This window comes from Ambystoma mexicanum, chromosome 11, assembly GCF_040938575.1.
Source record: "Ambystoma mexicanum isolate Mex_15411 chromosome 11, UKY_AmexF1_1, whole genome shotgun sequence".
In the NCBI taxonomy this organism is placed as follows: domain Eukaryota; kingdom Metazoa; phylum Chordata; class Amphibia; order Caudata; family Ambystomatidae; genus Ambystoma; species Ambystoma mexicanum.
This window is the reverse complement of record NC_090934.1, coordinates 341,038,742-341,058,066: the sequence shown is the minus strand read 5'-3', so window position 1 is coordinate 341,058,066 and position 19,325 is coordinate 341,038,742. Positions and strand designations below refer to the sequence as shown.

The window sequence follows — 19,325 nt, the reverse complement described above, 5'->3', positions numbered from 1 at the left end:
GTCAGAGGAGATCAAGACATCGAGTGTGTGCCCTGCAGAGTGAGTCGAGCCAGAGGAGAGGATGGACAGGGAGAGGGAGTTGCAGAGGTCATGGAAGAGTACAGAGGAGGAAAAAGGAGAGTCTAAATGTATATTGAGGTCACCGAGGAGGAGGAGGTGAGTGGTAGAGGCCAGGAGGGAGGAGGAGAGGTCTGCCCACTCAGAGAGAAATGAGGTGATTTGACCAGGAGGCCGGTAGATGGTAACCACAGTAAGAGAATGGGTAGGCGAGAGAGAAAGCCTACAGACAAGGCATTCAATGGACCACGGATCACGAACAATGTGATGATCGTTTATTTATTTATTTATTTATTCGCATTTGTTGAGCGCACAGGCAGCCCGGAGGGCATCGTGGCGCTTGTTACAGATATGAAAATGACGTGTTGTACATACAGTGAAGTCATTACTTAGTTGCAAGAGAAGAGTAGTAGCTACAGGAGAGCAGGAGAAAAGAGTAAACGACACAAAGGAAGAGGAATTAGTTAAACAAGGTGGTTTTCAATTTTTTCGGAAGGCAGTGAGAGAGGTTTCTGCTCTGAGCGTGCTAGGTAGTGCGTTCCATAGCTTAGGGGCAATGTAGGGGAAACTTATTCCACCTGCTCTAACTCGTTTGATGCGTGGGACCCTAAGTTGGTTGGTGTGGCATTGCCTAGTTGGCCGGTGGAGTGAGATCTGGCTAGCGTATCAGACAGGTATGAGGGTGCAGACAGGTTGATACATTTGTGTGCGGTGGTAAGTATTTTGAATGTAATGCGCTCTTTGACAGGTAGCCAGTGTGCTGCCTTTCTGGCCTGCACGATGTGGTCCCTTTTTGGTATATTGAGAGCTGCTCTTAGTGCATTATTCTGTGTTGTTTGGAGTTTATTGAGATTGGAGTTGGAGGTGCCAGCCAATAGCGCATTACAATAATCTAGTTTGGCTCCAATGGTGGCTCTGGCAATAGAAAGGCAGTTATCTTTGGTTAGGAAAGGTTTGATGGCATAAATGAGCTTAGTGCTCAGGGCGGAGGCAGAAACAATGGAGTTGACTTGCTTGTCCATGGAGAGTGAGGCGTCAATGTGGACTCCTAGTGTTTTAACAGATGGTAGAACTGGGATGACACAATTGTCTATGCAGAAGTTGGTGTAGAGTGGGTCGAGGTTCGTGAGAGTGGATTTTTGACCAAGGATGAGAATTTCGGTCTTATCTCCGTTAAGACATAGGCCGTTCGTGGCCATCCATGCTTGGATGGTGGCGTATGTATTCTGGAGGGTGGCTGCGTCTTGATGGTAGAGTCCTGTGAGCGGGAGGAGCACTTGGGTATCGTCAGCGTAGTTGGTGTATGTGATCCCAAGTGCGTCCAGTTTATCGAAGAGAGGTTTGGTAAAAAAGATTATAGAGGGTAAGAGCCGTACATGAGCCCTGAGGGACTCCATACCTGATAGTGGTAGGCTCTTCGTTAGCTATATTGAAAAACACTTTCAACACTTTCATTAAATGTTTCCGCCATCGTTGATGGCGGGAACATTTTCACTGGAGGATGACAGGGTATTAGAGCACTTGTTGGGAGGGCTGGAATTAGAAGAGGAATGGCCAGGTATAAGATTGGTGTCTGTTCCAGTTCCATGAGATGGAACGGACCGAACTGAATGCACGATTATCAGTAATATTTTTGATAAGGGGATGGGAGGTAGGGAATTGCATTGATGGGGCAATGATGGGGGGAGACAGGAAGATTAAGAAGGGTGCTGGGACAAAGTGTGTGTATTGGGGAAGTGCAGGAGATGAGAGAGTCAGGGTGTAGGAGGATGCGTCCATTAATGGATTTGAAGACTAGTAGCAGACATTCAAGGAGGGTCTGGCTATGTCAAGAGAGCAAATTAGTGTAGAGATGGTGAAGCAAGATGGAAGAGCTACATGAGATCCTTTCAATTATATCTTATTGATATTTAACGAAGAGCAATTGTAAGGGACTATTCTGTACTCATATTGCAAACATAGTTCAAGTTGAATATGGCAACGGAATATATCAACAGAAACTCATTATTTATTGATGGATGATGTGAGACTGTCAAAAAAGTTATGCATAACATTTGCATTGAAAAATAAAAGAATACGTTTAGTTGATCTTCTATATATTTAATTTAATTTGCTAATAGGAATAATACTTTGTGATTAAAACATTCTCTTTGTGAATAATAATACTGATACATCAACATGTCTTTATACAGATCATTATAAAACTATGTCACTGTTTGACATGATTTTGGAACAGTTTGTTTGAATGCTTTTTGTGTGTACTTAGAAGCATGTGTGCTGTTAGGGCACTGATCATCAACGAAGCTGCTCGTATGTTGTGACACTTCATATACTATATATAATTCACAATAAGTGGTTCGATTTCAAGATCTGAGCTTTGCGTAGAGTATAGAGCATCATACTTACTCTACTTCAAATTCTAATAATGTATTTGTATCCTTCCAGGTGGAGTACGTGAGTGCTACTAACTGGGTCAACCTCATTACGTCCCAGGCGGAGGACCATGGCGCTCTTAGCACCATGGTCCATGCCGGTGTCCGCCATGGCGGAATGGGGAATTACCACCCCATTCCGAGGTTGGTGGGGCGGTAATTCCCCATGCCGCCATGGCCCTTCCTCATTCCCATTTTTGCCCCATAGGGCTCAATGGGAATGGGGAAGGCACTAATAAAGGTACCGCAAATTGCGGTACTGTTATTAGCACCAAAGTCCCGTTGCGGGTCCCTACTTTAATGGCTGGAAAAACCAGTCGTTAAGGTCGGGTCCCGATAAGGGACCTCGTAATTAGGCGCTAAGTGTGTAACGGCGCCGGAGCTTTTTACGGTGCCGTTAAACACTTAGCGCCAGGGTCGTAATGAGGCCCCACAGCAAAAGCAAATTGATAGTCTGGATTAAATAAACGACCTGCATTTGTCTTTAATTATCTTAAAAAATATCATACCTTCATACTGGAGAGGGGGTAGCCCCCACCAGCAAACTCCACACAAGCAGTTGAGGATCTGAAAAGGAAATACAGAGAGAATGTAAGACACCTTGGGGGCCTTATTGTCGCCGCTCTGTGAGCAAAATCTAGGTGGTAGGATAAAATCCTGGTTTGGCTGCTTTATTATTTCAGGCAATCATAAAGTAAGGTAGGCAATAGTAGCTTGTACATCTCGGGGTTTAGGTGTAATGATTACAGAGCATGACGTTATGCTCCCAGTGTGCAAAATGCATCATATCACATCTCATGCAGAACAGAGTGAACCGTGGAACCACAGACATAATACATGTCAAGCAATGTCCCAGCTCGAATCTCATCAAATATGACATGTTTGGAATCAAGCAACCTGTGAAAATGTAAGCTATATCACTTGACACCAAGCCATTTAACCCCAGGGAAATATGCTCATGATAATAGAAAGTAACCAAAAGGCAATTAGGATCCAACCTTTTCTATTTATTTGGCCATAGGGGGTTGAGTTCCAGGTCATCTTTATTCGCACATGACAAGGCCACCAGTCAGATCTTGCTATGAAGTAGGAGTGGTGCAAGCTAGCACAACATTTGCACCACCACGAGAAGGTTACCCAAAACAGTACGTTTCCCTGAGATATCCATGCTACTAACTTTCAGTGACATCCTCCTGGTCACTCCTGACACTTCCAAAATGGCAAAATTACAAGCCGTATTCATGCCATTCAGTGAGGCCAAGAACTAATGAAATAAGTCACCCGACTGCCCACCTCCAGTGCATACAGTTCAATGAACCTCACTGTTCCTGCAGGTCCATCTATGCACCCCCATGTTCCTCTTCGAAAGCATGAGATAAAATGATAAGGATTTTTTTTTTCCGGTAAATCCTTGACCATGCTTCATCAGATGGCATCAACCTGATTGTTCTTTGAAGAATCAGGGTGTCAGAGCAGAGAACACTACTTAACTCAGCAGCGGGTGTCCTGCATCTCTCAGTAGAATTTTTCCAAGGCACCCTGGTATGGGCAACTGGATCCCTTGCAAAGCATCTAGAGCCGTAGAGAACTGACTAGCACTTGCATCACTGTAGGTACACTACACCTCCCCTGTCTTCTGATTGTGATGGAGACACAGCCCAGTGATTGCACCAGCCAGGGTAAGTCCCTACCACAAGAAATGTTGTCTGCTTGGGCTATAGACGTGCCTTTTCACATGGATCACTTGTAGTAGTGGTGTACTGAGTGGCGTACAGTGCTGCTTTCCCCTGCCACGTGCATGGAGAAGCACATTACAGAGCAGCCTATTCTATGATCATGCAACAGACCAGTCCCAATTCAAAATTAGGTGACAGGAGAGCAAAGTTGCACTGAATAAACCTTAGGCAGAGCCCATTCTGCGATCAGGGTCACGTGTGCTTGCCTGCACTATTAAACACAATCATGGGTGATGCGAATTTTAATGTATGTGATATTCTTTTCAGTGGTGCCTTGAATTAGAATATCGTATTTCTGTGGCCTTACAATCACTTTGCTGGCTCTCTGTGGAAAGTCAGATTGGATTGACCATTCACCCTACCGGGTTGTGGGCCCAAATGACATGACTTGATACTTTGGTATCTGTGAACACTCGCTCTTAGTGAAAAGGATAGCAAGCTGGTTTGTGGGAATTTGCTGTCTTGATGGCCCAAATGACAGTACATTGTAAAATGCTGCCCATCCAGGGCTCTAATACCTGAAAAATGTTTCTCCTTCTCCATGACTTGATCCAGGAAAAAAAGAAAATGGCAGGCCACTGCTGGAGCTTCTCTCGGGAATGACCTCAGGCCTCTCCTTTTTAAAGGCCCATCTGGCTCTGCTACATCGCTGGCCCAGAAGTGCGATAATGAATGTTGCAACTTAGCAAAATGCTGTAGTACCTACTCTGTGCGGCTACCACACTATCTGCACTAGCGCCAGTTGTCGCTAGGCCAGAGGATACTATCTCTCAGCACTTGTTTATGTACTGTGTACAGGTGCAATATATTACTTATTAGCACATATCATTTTTGACCTCCTCTTAACCAATCTGAATGCATTAACTACTGGTATTGATTGCATTGCTGACATTCTGACTTCAGAAGTAGCCAGGAAATCAACAGAACGCATGTGTCTGCATTAAAAAAAACAGCAAAGTACTTTTCTAGCAAGACTTCTTTCAATAGGACACTCAAACTGACTTAACACACCAAAGTGAAAGGTAAAACATGCAGGCCGGAAGGGTGTGGCAAGTGTCTGTGCATTGGAGAAGGGTGTTCTACTGGTGCAGTTCTGCTCGGAACGTTTTCGGAGCAGAGCGGATAAATTTCAATCACCTAATTGAGCCTGGGAGCTCTGTGCTCATCTCAGATACTGCATGACCTGCCTTCTTTAAAATCCCTGCGCAGTGCAGAGAGTGCAAATGTGTGGCAAGCGTCAGCGCAGTTTGGCAGTTCAGCAGGGAAGAACGCGAAAGCAACCAAGCGTGTTGTCCGGACAGTGTTCCACTGTCTGTGAGTTTAGTTTTGTCTTGAAAGTCTGTAGCCAGAGGACTTACAGTATTTGTAATAAGATATGACAAGCCATTCCAACTATTTGTTACGCAGTCACACTAACCTGATTTCAGAGAATAACACAGTTCCAACAGAGGCGTTATTGCTAGAAGATAAGATGGCAGCATTGGACATTGTTTTTACTTCTTGGAGAGAAGTGTTGAGAGGGGTATTAGAAGAGGACCTAATTACAGAATTTAGACTTTATCTGGGTGAACTGTAGTCAATTATGAAGGGGAAAAGTTCTAGGTTGACTCCATCTGTGAAAAGCTCTAAATCAACCCAATCTGTGACTGCATCTCCAGGCCGCACCCCGTTGTTCGTTCAGTATCCATGCAGGTCCCCTCCATTCGCATGACACCTAAAGCTGGTCTGAAAATAACTCACTAATTTCTGAAATCTGGGACAAGTACAGAAATTCGTGCATTAATCCTTCTTGTGCTTTGGTTTTTGCAAATTATTCACATGTTAATGATAGGAGTATGATTGGGGCTGTTGAGAATCTATCGGTTTCTAAATCTGATATAGGTGGTTTAAGGAACAGCTTCGACAATATTATGGATGAACCAATTTCCCCTTTTTTGGGGGTGCAAGATCTAGGTACTAGGGGGATGCTGTTAAAAGGGAAAACAGGCAAGACAGTGCAGCTATGCATCATTCACTTAGGGAAATGGATGAACATATTAAACTATCATCTGCTACCATTTCAGTGCTCAACACGGTTTTGAGTTCCTTTGTGGATCTGTACAATAACATCAGAGATGAAGTACGGGCCCACACCCTCATCCTCAGTGTAATGAATATAAAAGTTGAAGCTATTGCCAGTGCCCTTTAACAGAATGGAGGTATGAGTGGGTGAGTTAATGTGGCTAAGAAATGTATAGAATGTGCGACTCCGAGTGATAATGTTGTTAAGACCAATTTCGATCAAGGGAGTGGTCAATGGTCAAGAGATAATAGAGTCCATCAACAAGGGAATGAGGAAAAGGTTACAGTGATATCGATTTCTGGGATGAGGTGGAAAATGGTGAAAATGTTATGATATCACTTATAGTGGACAGTTCCATGACTGGAGATGTATTACAGAAGTCCGACCACCTTGAGGGTCCTTCATGGGGTGCACAAAATTAAAAATATCAAAAATGCGGAATAAATCAGGTTAAGAAGGCGAGGAATTGTAAAACACCTACAACTGTAAGAAGATCCTCAAGAAAATGTTTGTGTAATCTAGCAATCCATGAAACATTGCAGAGGCAGGGAACTCGTCAGATTCCATACAAAAAGGATGTGCAGACCGAAAATGTGCCTGGCCCTACTTTAGAACCCAAAACCGTAAATAGTGAGCATTATAAATGCCATATCATATCATATCATTCAGTCTTTATACCCGCTTGTGGTGTAGAAGCAGTGCCTAGAATTTGTAACAAGCTCTTTACTACTTGTAAAACGGAGCAGGCGTCTATAGTTTCGTCCCACCAGATTAATGATGTTGTGAAGGACTGTATTATACAACTATCGGTCATTATTCAAACAGAGATTCCTAGTCTTGAGTCCATTAAAAGCCCTGGTGCATGCATAATGCAGGTGAAATCTGTAAGCTTCCTTGATATTCATTTGAAGATACCGAGTGGACACAATGGCTTGAGTTCAAGTGTCAGTGTTCAAACAAAGATGTCCATGCTCTATGCCCATTAAAACCCTCAGCATCTGTACAATGCAGGGCAAACCCGTAAACTCCCTAAAGACCTATTTGCTGCTACCATGTGGCCCTCCCTGTATCAGTTCAAGTAGCATTAAGCAACTTGTAGGGGCGGATATACCTCTTTTTGTAGGGGCTACTGGTAGTTCAGCGGGATAAAGGAAATCAGTTTGTATTTAAACAGGGTCAGCATTGGTGTATGTTAGGAAATCAGATGATTTTGATTTAGCACAGTCTCCCAAGGAGTGGTTAAAGTTGTTGCATGGGGTTATAGAAGGGACAAGAAAAGATAGTAGAATTCTATTTGAAAACATTGTTGGAAACCACGAGGGATGTTTTAGCTACATGCAATTGAATAGGTACTTTAAACTGTGCATACCTTATTATGGAAAAGAGGGGGAGGCGCAGGATAATGATTTTTGGATAGGGTTTCATGCAGATTCCCTGAGTAAAAACAGATCACTCGGGAGCGAGGGGAGTGCCCCACTGGTGAGGAGTATCTTGAAGGGAGCCCGTAGCGTTGATTGCAATATATCTTGAACCCGAGCAACCGGTACGTTAAACTTTAAGTCCCGAGAGGAGCTGTCAATTAAGTCAACCATGAATAAAATCTTGTTATTTAGTTTATATACAGAGGACATTGCGCTATTCCTTAACAGATCTAACACCTGGAGCAGCTGGACTGAACACAAATGCAGCATATGGACAGCCAACACCAAATCACCCGTCTATAGACATTTCAAGGAAGAAAGACACACAGTGGCACAGATGAAGTGTGTAGTACTCAAGGTCATCCATTCCTTACCAAGGGGAGGTGACTTACAGAAGGAAATGGCTCAAAGGGAGCTCTACTGGATATACCACTTGGATGCTATCAGTCCCCTGGGCATGAACGAAGAGTTCTACCTGGGACCCTATCTCTAGATCTTAAGAGATCACAACACCTGCTACACAGGATCCACACATGACTAAAGGTTGGGCTAGCTGACAAATGACAACAACTCAACTACCGATTACACCTTTGCCGCCAATTTGTACTTAATTTGCACTTTTAAGATCTGTTGGGGACACCTGTAGAACATATTGGTTCATTATAGATACTACAAAATCACGCAAATGTTACCCATACACTCAGATATATATGTCAAGGAGGTATTTTCATAACTAACTGAAGATATGCAACATAGTGTACCCTGCTGATTGAATGTAAACCTGTAACAACATAATCTTGTCTGAAACATGTAACATCTTATGCTTTCTCAATCTACTTTAGGTTCCTAGGTATAGACAATTACAGCCTACTACCCCTCTCACATATTTCATTATCTATCTATCTTTTTTCCTAACATCACATTTTTAAATATTATTGGGTGATCAGCAAGCCGGATGGTTGTAATTATATGGGAGGGTTCCCATCTATGTTTATATTTCTTCACTTTCTTATTCGCATCATTGCCTTACCACAGCGACATGAAGTCTACAGATCTCTCTACCATATGAGACCACTTTCACTCTCATACGTGCCACCAACCATGGATTGATTTGAGTGACCAATACATTTCCACATGATTTCAAAACGATACCTTTAAGCATTACACTGACATTATCTAAATAGATTTTTCTTTAACATCAGATTCCTAATACGAGCCACCAGTCATGGACCGTTATTGTGGACTAAGACAGTAAATGAGCGTGATCATGTCATCATGTCTCAGTCATGCTTTGTTTATATTTGCAGCCATTTTTGGATCCGTGAATTGCTTAGTGGTCACAGATTTCAGGGGAACAGAACTCGAGTAAAGGCTTTGACATAGTGAGTATGAATATTTTATCTTTACGCCTATCTTTGGTGGCCAGTTCATAAGTTCTAGAGACATTATTGCCTAATTTGAGATTCTCAGTACATTGTAGGTGCACTGGCATCACCTGTTGGTCCCCCATTTATCAACCAGCGAAACACAGCAACATTTCCTTTGACCACATGACAGTCTCCAAGACATTAGTTAGTGAATGATTTTATTGCACATTCCAGTAGGACTAGATTATGATTGGTGACAATACCTCACTTTGGACTCCCTATCATGAACATCATTGTTTCCTATAGGCATTATCATGAGGACTTGTAGTGACGAATCAGCGCGATTATACTTTCTGATGAAATACTCATGGTTTCTACACAACAATATTAGCTCCTCTGGGTAAGGATTTACTCCTCCAATTCAATTAGTCTGATGTATTGATGGCTATTTCAAGGGTTTTCCGTGAAGACTCAGAATATGATATTTTCCAACAGAAACCGTGCATAACAAGAAGGATGTTTCTAAACATTTTTTTTAAATGTATTCAGCATGTAGTTAATTACAAACGGTTTGCCAATTACATCACAATCATCCTCTTTCCTCCGTGTCTTATATTTCTGATAATTTTTTTTTAAACACTTTCAAAATATTTATCAGTGCATACAACCACTTGACATTTCTACCCAGGTATAGGGCCTGCCACCAGCTCTCAGCATCCAGTTCAAATATTACATACAGATGATCATACAAGAATACACTTCCCAGGTGACGTAGTTCCGGACAGAACAGAGTCAGATGTTGCAAATACCCCTGATCACGACTTTGGCAGTAATTTAATTCCCCATTCCCCATTGAGCCCATTCAGGAATGCCCCATTCCCCATTGGGCTCAATGGGGAAAATGTGCGCTCTTAATGCTGGCGGATTTCCCCGCAAGCAGTAATAACGCAAATTTTCGGCGGATTTCCCCCTAGCCAAGAGCTGGGGGGAAATCCTCCGAAGTCCTGATTTGGCAGACCCTTAAATCCAGCGGTAATAGCGCGACCGCCGGATTTAAGGGTTACCGCCAAAATCGTGATGAGGCCAGTCTACAGTTTGTGTTGTTAGTACCTATTCCGTATCTACATAATGTAGTTCTGTTATGTAGGATGTTTAATCGGAATCTTAAGAACAAGTCTCTGTGTTTAGGATTCGGAAATGTTGTCAAATAGAGTTCTGTAATTCTTCAGTCATCTGCCCACAAGATTCGTTTCACGTATGACGAGTCTCAACAGTGACACCCACTTCAGATAGCAGTGCAAGGCAAGATCTCTTTCACAGGTCAAATGGCCAATCTGCAGTAACATTTGGTCTTGGTGGCAGGACATTAAATTATATTGAGAAATCCAATGATTGCGTTTTACTGAGGAGTAGTAATGATTTCCATTTTACATAGAGGGATAAGAGCCCAATTTCGTGTCAGATGATGGCTATAGGGACTGTGGGACAGCATTTGGTAGGTGTAAACAGTTTGCTAAAATGTTCCTTCAAGCCAGTCCCACGTCTTTCATGGTAGCTCAAGGCAGGCTCCTGCTGCATATGTATTGCTGGGGTTACTTTCTGGTTTTAAAATTGCACAATTGGGACAAGTGAACATTTCCTATATTTTCACCTGACTATCATGGCTTGAGATGTCAGTTGTTTCAGTTTGTGCCCCAGACGGTCTTTCCACAGGCTTTCATTCGCACTTGAGCTGATCATTGTCCCCAGGTATTTCATTGATGGTATCGCTTGGAGGCGATGCTCATTTATGGACCATCTCAAGGCCTTCATTTTCCGTGAACTTCTCTTTTCTAGCACTAATATTTCTGAATTGTTGGGGTTGATTCATAAGTTGTTTTGGTCTACATATCGTTGAAGAATATCGAGCTTCTTCTGCAGGCCCCTTGGTGTTCTGTCTAGTAACACCAGGTCGTCGGCGTAAAAGAGCCATCCCAGCATTTGGCCATTAGTTTTTGGCGACCACGATGGAGCGGGGTCAATGACGTGCCTCACATCAGAAATTAAGAAGTTAAACAAGATGGCAGCTAGGGGGCAACCCTGTTTAAGCCATTATAAGTGGGAAGGGAGTCTGTCAAGAGGCCTTCTTGATTTAATCTGACCTGCAAAGATGTTCCTGTGTAAAGATCCTTAATCACATTTAAGAGATCAGATGGGCATTTTGTAGCAGACATTTTCATCCATAGATGTTCTTTAACTATACTATCAAATGTGCTTTCTAGATCAATACAAGCAAGGTATATTTTACAGTCCCCTCTAGGAGTTTGCATTTTCATCAAGGTCATTAATAGCAGATTAAGATTACACCCAACGCCTTTAACAAAGCCAGTTTGCCAGCAATCTAAATGTTCTGTCTGAGGTCAAAAGAATTACATATAATAAAGAAATTGAACGTTGGTAAAACGGAGCAAAGCTCAGTATAGAACAACAATCACATTAAAGGTCAGTTTTTAATTTTTGTTTTTATTTTAATTTCTTTCATTTAGTATCATGTATACATTACAACATGTGCTGGAAGCAGCCTGAAGCACCCTTACACCTTAGTTGTAGTTTGTGTCCGGAAGACGGATCTAAAGGAGCACAGAAAAGAGAAATAGACCTATCCATAAATGTGCTTTCTTTCCACCCAGAAACACATAATAGTGTTGACACCCAATAGAGATCACTATTGCATAATCATTGTTGTTAATGGTTCTCTCACTTTTGCTACTAACATCACATTGAATACAATTTTTTTCAGAGTAATTAAGACAAGTGACATTAGAACCTGCCCTGTGAGTAATTGGTGTAAATGTATCGTGGAAACCACAATGAATCAGTGAATTGGACCACTGCTTAGTGGTTAGTTATGGATTTTGAATATAATGTGTTCAAAGTATCACTGACCTCATTGATCTACTTAGCAATTTCAAGTAGTTCACCTTTGTACTGACTTTCTGTGTCTTCCGCCATAGTGTGTAAAAGCAGGGTCGCTTTTCGTGGATATTGTTTGCCTATTCAAGTTTCTGTCCACATCCTGTCCTCCTCCACAAGCCCCCTTCTAAAAAAGAGGACTTCATCGCTCTAACAGTACTGGACCCTCCATTTATTGTTTTAGCATCTTTTTGAAACATTGCAGCTATATATGCTGCTATCCACTTGTGGTATTTCTGTTTTCTCTTTTTAATCAACTGTGTTCTCACTTGCACAATGCGCTCTGCAAAGCTCTCACTTCTTTACACAGTAAATGCTTTTGCTTATCTGCCGTGCTGTCAGAGCAGGGTATAGCTTTGAAAATCGGTCTTAGGTTTCTTTGTTTGTTTTATTTAAAGGTGATCAGAACTTGTTCATAATCCACTCCGTTTTTATCAATCTCTTGCCAATTCAGCAGTTTTTCAGTGAGGTTTTTGGCATCTTGTGGTTTAAAAAAAAAGCCAATTTCTTCCTGGTTCTAATTTGGTATGAGGCCAAGTTTTTACTGCCATTTTGCTAAGCATGTTGCAGGTTAGAATAATGGGGTCATGATCACTGGATCTTGTAGGCATTGCTCTAAGTAGAGTAGTTCGACTTAGCATGTTGCTTCAAGCAAAGAAGTAGTCTAATGATGAGTTCATTGCCCCATTTTTCCAAGGCCTGGATCCTGGCAGGTCTCCTTCCAAGTTACCATTCAATATATGAATCTGTATCGCAACAGACTCTTCCTTCCATTTCTGATACCAATGGGTTTTAGCATTCTTTTTGAGTGTTGTGGCATTTTTCCTATATGTTTGCCGTTTCAGACAGACAATATTTAGGCTGCCACAGATGATTAGAAAAGGCTCCTGCAGCATTGCATAGATTTCATCAATTTAATTCATCACAGTGTTGACGAAGGACACAGATTCCGAGCACTTTGGGTTCCAGTATAGGTTGAATACGATTAAGTGTTTGCACTTGTTACTGGCTCATCTTTTATTTTGTTTTAGAATCAGAATCTGATGAAGGGATTCATTTGTATTTCCCTTTCTACTTCTAATTTTAGGTTGTTTCTCACTAAGATTGTCAAGCCTGCAGTGGGTCTACCGGCAGTTCCTCTGACTGCTTTGTTGTGATAGGTGGTAAACTCATCTAGGTGAGGGACTTCTGTCAGCCAGGTGAAACCTTGGGTATTCCATGATACGATCTCCAATGACCATGATTCAACTTCCTTCTGGCTTTGTGTCTGTATGTGTATGGACAGGGCACTTGGAAGCCAGCTCCACGAGAAGTTGTTATTGTTAATTGGAAGGGTTTCAGCATCTTTTTTAGTGTTATGGTTTGTTTCTGTCAGAACATTGCGTCCTTTGATGGTAATTGTGAAAGAATTCGGATCATTTGGTCGAAGCATCATTCTGTCATTTCCTTGGAAGGTTTCAGCCAAAATTGTAGTTGTGCACCAGGTTTCTTCTTTATGCTTACTGGGAGTTTTGGCTCGTAGAATTTAGGTGGAGACGAGCTTCTCAAAACACTCCTAAAGTGTCTCGTTTCTGGGACTTCTACGTCAAAGCCTAGCTGACGGAGTTGATCTTGTGTATCCAAGACCAGGGTCACTAATGGCGCGGTTGCCATATGAAGGGACATTCAAGGGTAATTTTCATCTTCGTTTAAAAAGGCCATGATTTTGATGTATTTGGGATTGATTACTCACAGCTTTGCAACATGATGAAAGAGACACATGATGTTATTGTGATTTAAGATGAGACTGTCGTCCGCTTTCAACACCCTTTCCAATGTTACTTTGTAGGATCTTGGATTTTTTGAAGCACCGACTCTCACCGTGTCTCTGTGTTAGTTGACAAATTAAAACTGCATAAAATAAGGACTCTGAGCCATGAAGTAATTGGTGTGAATTACAATAGAATCCACTTCTTTTATTAACTTACATGTTTTCTCTTTTAGGATTACTGAAAAGGATATGTCTTCTTCTCTCTGGTTCAGGAAGCTTTCAACAGTAAATTCAGGTAAGTGTTCTTTTGGTTGCCTTCAGAATAAGCTTTGATGATTGTTGTTAATGGCCTTTAATGTCTCTTTCTCTTTCCTACTCTTCCTTCTTTCTGGTTCACTTCACTTGTACAGTCTTTATGTCTCTGTTATCCTCCTCCTCAGTGTTTCTCTGATCTTTCCCTTTGTTTCTGGTCTCTTAGTGATTTCTTTATTTCTTAAATGGCTTCTCTGATTCAGCAGTAAAAGATATCCTTTGTCTTTTCATCCTAAACCCTTTAGTTTCGGTAGAATTGCCCTTTTTGGCTCTAAATAGTTCCAGTTGCTATTGGTGAGGACATCTAATTAACTTTCCTGTGACTGGAAGCTCTTTGTTGGGTTTTCATTCATTTGATCTCATGCTGTGCATCAGTCTCTGAAATGGGTTTTTTCTCTTCTTTCTCGAACTCCTAATTTTGTCCTGTTTTGAACTACACACACTTCTCTGGTGCAATGGCGCTTTCACAGTATCCTTCAAAGAACGACAATGATCGTTCGAACACAGCAACTTTCTTAACTATGGACGTAACGGCTTCAGTTTCAGGAAAGGTCCTAGCAATACGATTGTTCACTTTCCGCTAGCGAGTTTTGTTAGCTTCAAATCTGACAGTGTCAGTTTCAACAATATTTACTTCGCGATAATGATCGCTTCCTCCTACGGGCGCTTCAGTGTAGTTTCATTCCGCTCAGACACTCTCTCGCCATGGCTCTGTAACTCCCAGCCTCAGAGCAACCGGGGACACGTACCTTGTATAAAGACCCTCATCGGTCCCTTTTCCTGACAAAGCATTTCTATTCTTCCAAGCGTATGCCAACACGTTACCTCAGAGTCACTCTCCTCCGGTTCAGGTTCCGGACTGGGACCAAAGCGTATTCCTGCAGAGCAACGGTCACCTCGCTTTCCCCTCGCTCTTTCTCACTGGAGAAAACGGCACAACTCTTTGTTCAACGGAGACACTCACTCCGCATTTCTTATCACAAAGTCTCTGCATCAGATGGTACGAAATCCTAAATACGACAGCTAACGCCTGTTCAAGCTGTCTCAGCATCAGCCAAACTAATAAGCCCAGCTGTAACCGTCGTTCTCCGGCTCCGTCCCCATGATGCTTGTCTCCTAGGCAACCAAGAGAAAGAAATAATCATTAGAGGAAAGTCCATACATGCAGGACTTCCTGTATCAGTAATCCTAGGCATGAAGTCTGCAATTTCGAGGTACACTGTGGGTACACAGTTATCCACATTGTCACACAGTTGTCCACATTGTCTCAGTCTCTTACGAGTTTGGCTTTCATATAGTTTGGAGTGGTCTAGTTCCAATGATCTGATTTCTTAATTAGATCAGTGGTTGAAGAGTTTTTGATCAGTTGTTTTAGTAGAGTTTCCAAGTTTGCAGTATTGGGCAGCCATACAATAGTGTTCTTCTGTCTCTCTTCTAAAGTTAGGTACGGGGGAGTTGTGGTAGAAGTGTTGCTATCATATTCATTGCTTAAGTTCCTTTGCGAATCATTTACGTCATCATCACATTCTCTTTCTTAAGATTCTTCTTCATATAGAGATATCTCAAGTAGTAGGTCATCTAATGGTTCTCCTGCAAAGGGAGATTGAAGGTAGCTAGAGACTGGAGTAGCTTGGGACAAATCTTCATAATGGACCTGCTGCGAGACGATTAGTTGTTTCCTTGCCTATGTTGATCTTTTTGGGTGGTGGAACTTCAACTACAGGCAGCCCCAAGTTTTTTATGAAGCTCCGCAAACTCGTAGTTTTTGCATAGTTAAGCGGCATAGGCATGTTTTTTGTCTTCTTTACTGGATTTGGTTTTGATTTGACAAATAGATGATTTTCTTGGAGACGGCGTAGGACTTCATGAAGGTGAGTGGAGTGTCCTTGCAGGGTTTCTGAAAAAAACAGAATGTCATCTAAGTAGATGATCACGGAATGAAATAGCAAATCGGAAAAAGTTTGGTCCATGAATCTCTGAAACACTGCCGGGGCATTAACTAGACCAAAGGGCATAACTCTATACTCGTACAGGCCATAGGGAGTCCTAAAGGCAGTTTTCCATTTGTCTCCGGCTCTGATGCGTAAGAGATGGTCAGCATTCTGGAGGTCCAACTTGGTGAACACTGCTGCTCCCTTTACGGCCTAAAGAATGTTGGAGATGAATAGTGACCTTGTTGAGCCCCCGATAGTCGATACGAGGTCGGAGTTCTGTAGAGACCCTTTTTGCGATAAAGAACAGAGAGGCACCAGCGGGAGATTTAGATGGTTGTATCAAACCAATTTTTAGATTGGCATCTAGGTATTCTCGAAGTACTTCTTTCTCCCTTAGGGACAAGGAGAACATCCTACCAAAGGGCACCAGGCTTCCGGGACACAATTTATGGCGCAGTCTTCGGGACGATGAGGCGGCAGATCATTTTCCATCTTTTTTCCAAGAAGACCTTGTTGTACATTTGGAATTGGGGTGGTATCAAATGGATTGTACAAGGTTTTATCCCCGCCGAATGCAAGATGGCTGGTTGGTAGCGATGAGACACTAAGCAGGACTGTTGGCAGTAAGGTGAGAGAAAGCTAAGTGTGTTCTTCGACCAATCTATGGTGGGATTGTGTCGGCAAAGACAAGTTATGACCAAGATGATGTGGAAATGGGCTGCCTGAATGATATCAAAGGCTATATCCTCCTTATGGTGTTGGATGGTAACCAGTATCTGTTCAGTGGAATGAGTAATGGGTCCTGAGCATAGAGAGGTTCTGTCTACTCCTACTTCAAGATTTTCCTTGTTTTGGACACAACGTATTCCCATCTTCTCTGCCCACAGGCTGTCCACGAAGTTTCCCGCAGCACCGAAATCAATAAGGGCCAAAGTCTCCACTGATTGCAGCCTCCAGGACAACTGCAGGGTTACCACCATAAGGCGCGTATCCTCTGACTGATGTGTTGGAGCTACTGAAAGGGTTACATAGGGACTTCTTGTAACTCCTCGAACCATGGTCCCACCTAGGTTCGAGGCGGTTCATTTCCCGAACACCTTGGTGGGACTTCGGTACAGTTATGAAGCAGATGGGAAGAGGACCCGCAGTACATGCACAGACCTGCATCTCTGCACTCTTCCTTTCTTCAGGAGTGAGTGGAGATCTCATGGATCCAATCTGCATGGGCTCTTCCTTATTATTGGCTCCAGAAGAGGGTGAGAGAGTCGGGGAGAGGGCAGGAAATCCAAAGGTTCCTCTTCCCTTCTTTTTCTCTTGCCTCCGTTCATTGATCCGATGCCCTATCTGCAAGGTGACTGATAATAGTTCTGAGAATGAGGACTGGCAGTTAGTCTTTTAGTTCCTCCTTGAGTCCTCAACGAAAAATGGTGAATTGGGCTTGTTCAGGCCAACTCGATTCTGTTGCTCATCGTTTGAATTTTGAAATGTAAGACAATAGGTCCATCTGACCGTGCTGAAATTCCAACAACTCTTCACAAGCCATGTATTTGATTTCTGGCCTTTTAAAGGTCTGTTTGAGTTTTGTAAGGAAGGCTCCCCAATCCCTTAAGACTGGATCATCTGTGGTAACTAAGGGATTGGCCCAGGACAGAGCGTTCCCAGTCAAATTGGATATCGCAAAGCCTACTTTACTAAAATCAGTCGAGAAAGCAGTGGGACGGAAGGCAAAGTGCACATTACAAGCCTCAATGAATTCTTTGAGTAGTTTAGGTGTACCGTCAAACTTACCAGAAGACAGGGGCATAGAAGGGAGGTCAGAACTGTGCGGTTGGGGACCAACTCACGGAATACATTATTCACCACCTTCAGATACTGTACTTCTTGGTTTAGATTCCTTACTTCAAGATTGAGGGACTGAACTGCCGCCACCAGTTCTTGGACCTGTTCGGCAGTGGCCATTTCAGGATGAGTTGCGCGTTGCAAACTGTCAGGAATCTCACTTCTATCCGTAATATCAATATCACTTTCCACTTCAGTCTCCTCCCCCTCCTCCTCACCTGAAGAGAGAGCCTTAGTCAACTTCTTCTTTCTATCCTTGATGGAGGATCTCTTTTTTAGAAGGTATGGTCTGCCGCAGAACGACGCCACAATGATTGTCGGACAGCTCCGGAAACCAGTGGCCCCGGATCTGCAGCAGCCAATGGGGAAAAAACCAGGTAGGTAAAAAAAAACAGTAATGCCTCTGACGTGCAGAGTGTGGTAATACTGATGCTGGATGCTGGCTGGGAGAAGATGAAGTTCTCCAAAGTATCCGATCAGGACGATGTAAGTAATGATGCCGACAGGAAACTGGATAAGAGAGCTCCAGAGATACCCAGCAGGGCGGAACATAGCAGGGCAGAGAAGAGCTCCGAGAGGAGGTCAAGAATGTAGGTAAGAGCCAAGAGAGAAACCGGAAGGGATGCCTTGTGTGAACAAGGGGGTAGAGGCAAGAAACTGAGCAGAGCCGCTCAATAAGCGAGAGAATACACAGGAGGAAAAAGAAAGAGAGTACCTGGAGGGAAGGCCTGGGGGCCAAGGCAGAATAGCGGGGCTCAACAGAGCCAAGGGAAAACAATGAGAGCGCCACAACACAGCAGAATAGCAAGCGCAGTTGCAAAGTGGCCGCCGTTGGGAAGGAAACTCTGATATCCCCGGCGGTGGCCATGACGGAAAAAGAATAGACCGCAACCTAACGTTGGTCTACCAACGTGACGGGACAGTCTCGTGGTGGCCATGTTTCCATCGGTCCCAATGCCGTAAGTAAAAGGGACGCATGACAGATACAAAGGAAGTGCTGTTTAGATGTATGTTAACAAAGGAAGAGGGAGCATTTTTTAGATTTTGTAAGGAGAAGTATGAATTGGAGACGCTAAAATATTTGATTATTTATTGTAAGGCCCTCTCAGATAGTAATTGATTTTTTTTTTTAAAGTGATTGCAATTTCGTCAGCCTACGATGAGGAAACTTTGTGGAAGCTATGTTTAAACGAGTATCCTACATTTGTCGGAATTGCAGTTATGTTTTCATTTTAAACAATTTAAAATGAATGGAATAATTTAGTTTTATATTTACATGTTATGTGATGAAAATGATTTATTGATGGTATATTCCTCAACTATTATGTATGTAATGTTTTTAGTCAATTTCTTATGTTTTAGAGTGTGTCTGTACAAATTGATCATGGTGTCTTGATCTATTCAAGTGTCTTTTGTTGTATGTGCTCATATAGTGGATGTGTAAGCTGTTTGATTCAGTTATG

At 42.6% G+C, this 19,325-nt stretch overlaps 1 protein-coding gene across 1 annotated transcript in view; it reads right to left on the bottom strand.

Moving 5' to 3' along the window:
• LOC138504705 (uncharacterized) overlaps positions 1-19,325 on the bottom strand; it is a 581,301-nt gene that overhangs the window by 474,514 nt on the left and 87,462 nt on the right. The window contains exon 3 of the mRNA XM_069625257.1: positions 2,999-3,056. Within this exon, the coding sequence (XP_069481358.1) occupies positions 2,999-3,056 (58 nt within the window). The remainder of the gene's footprint in view (positions 1-2,998; positions 3,057-19,325) is intronic.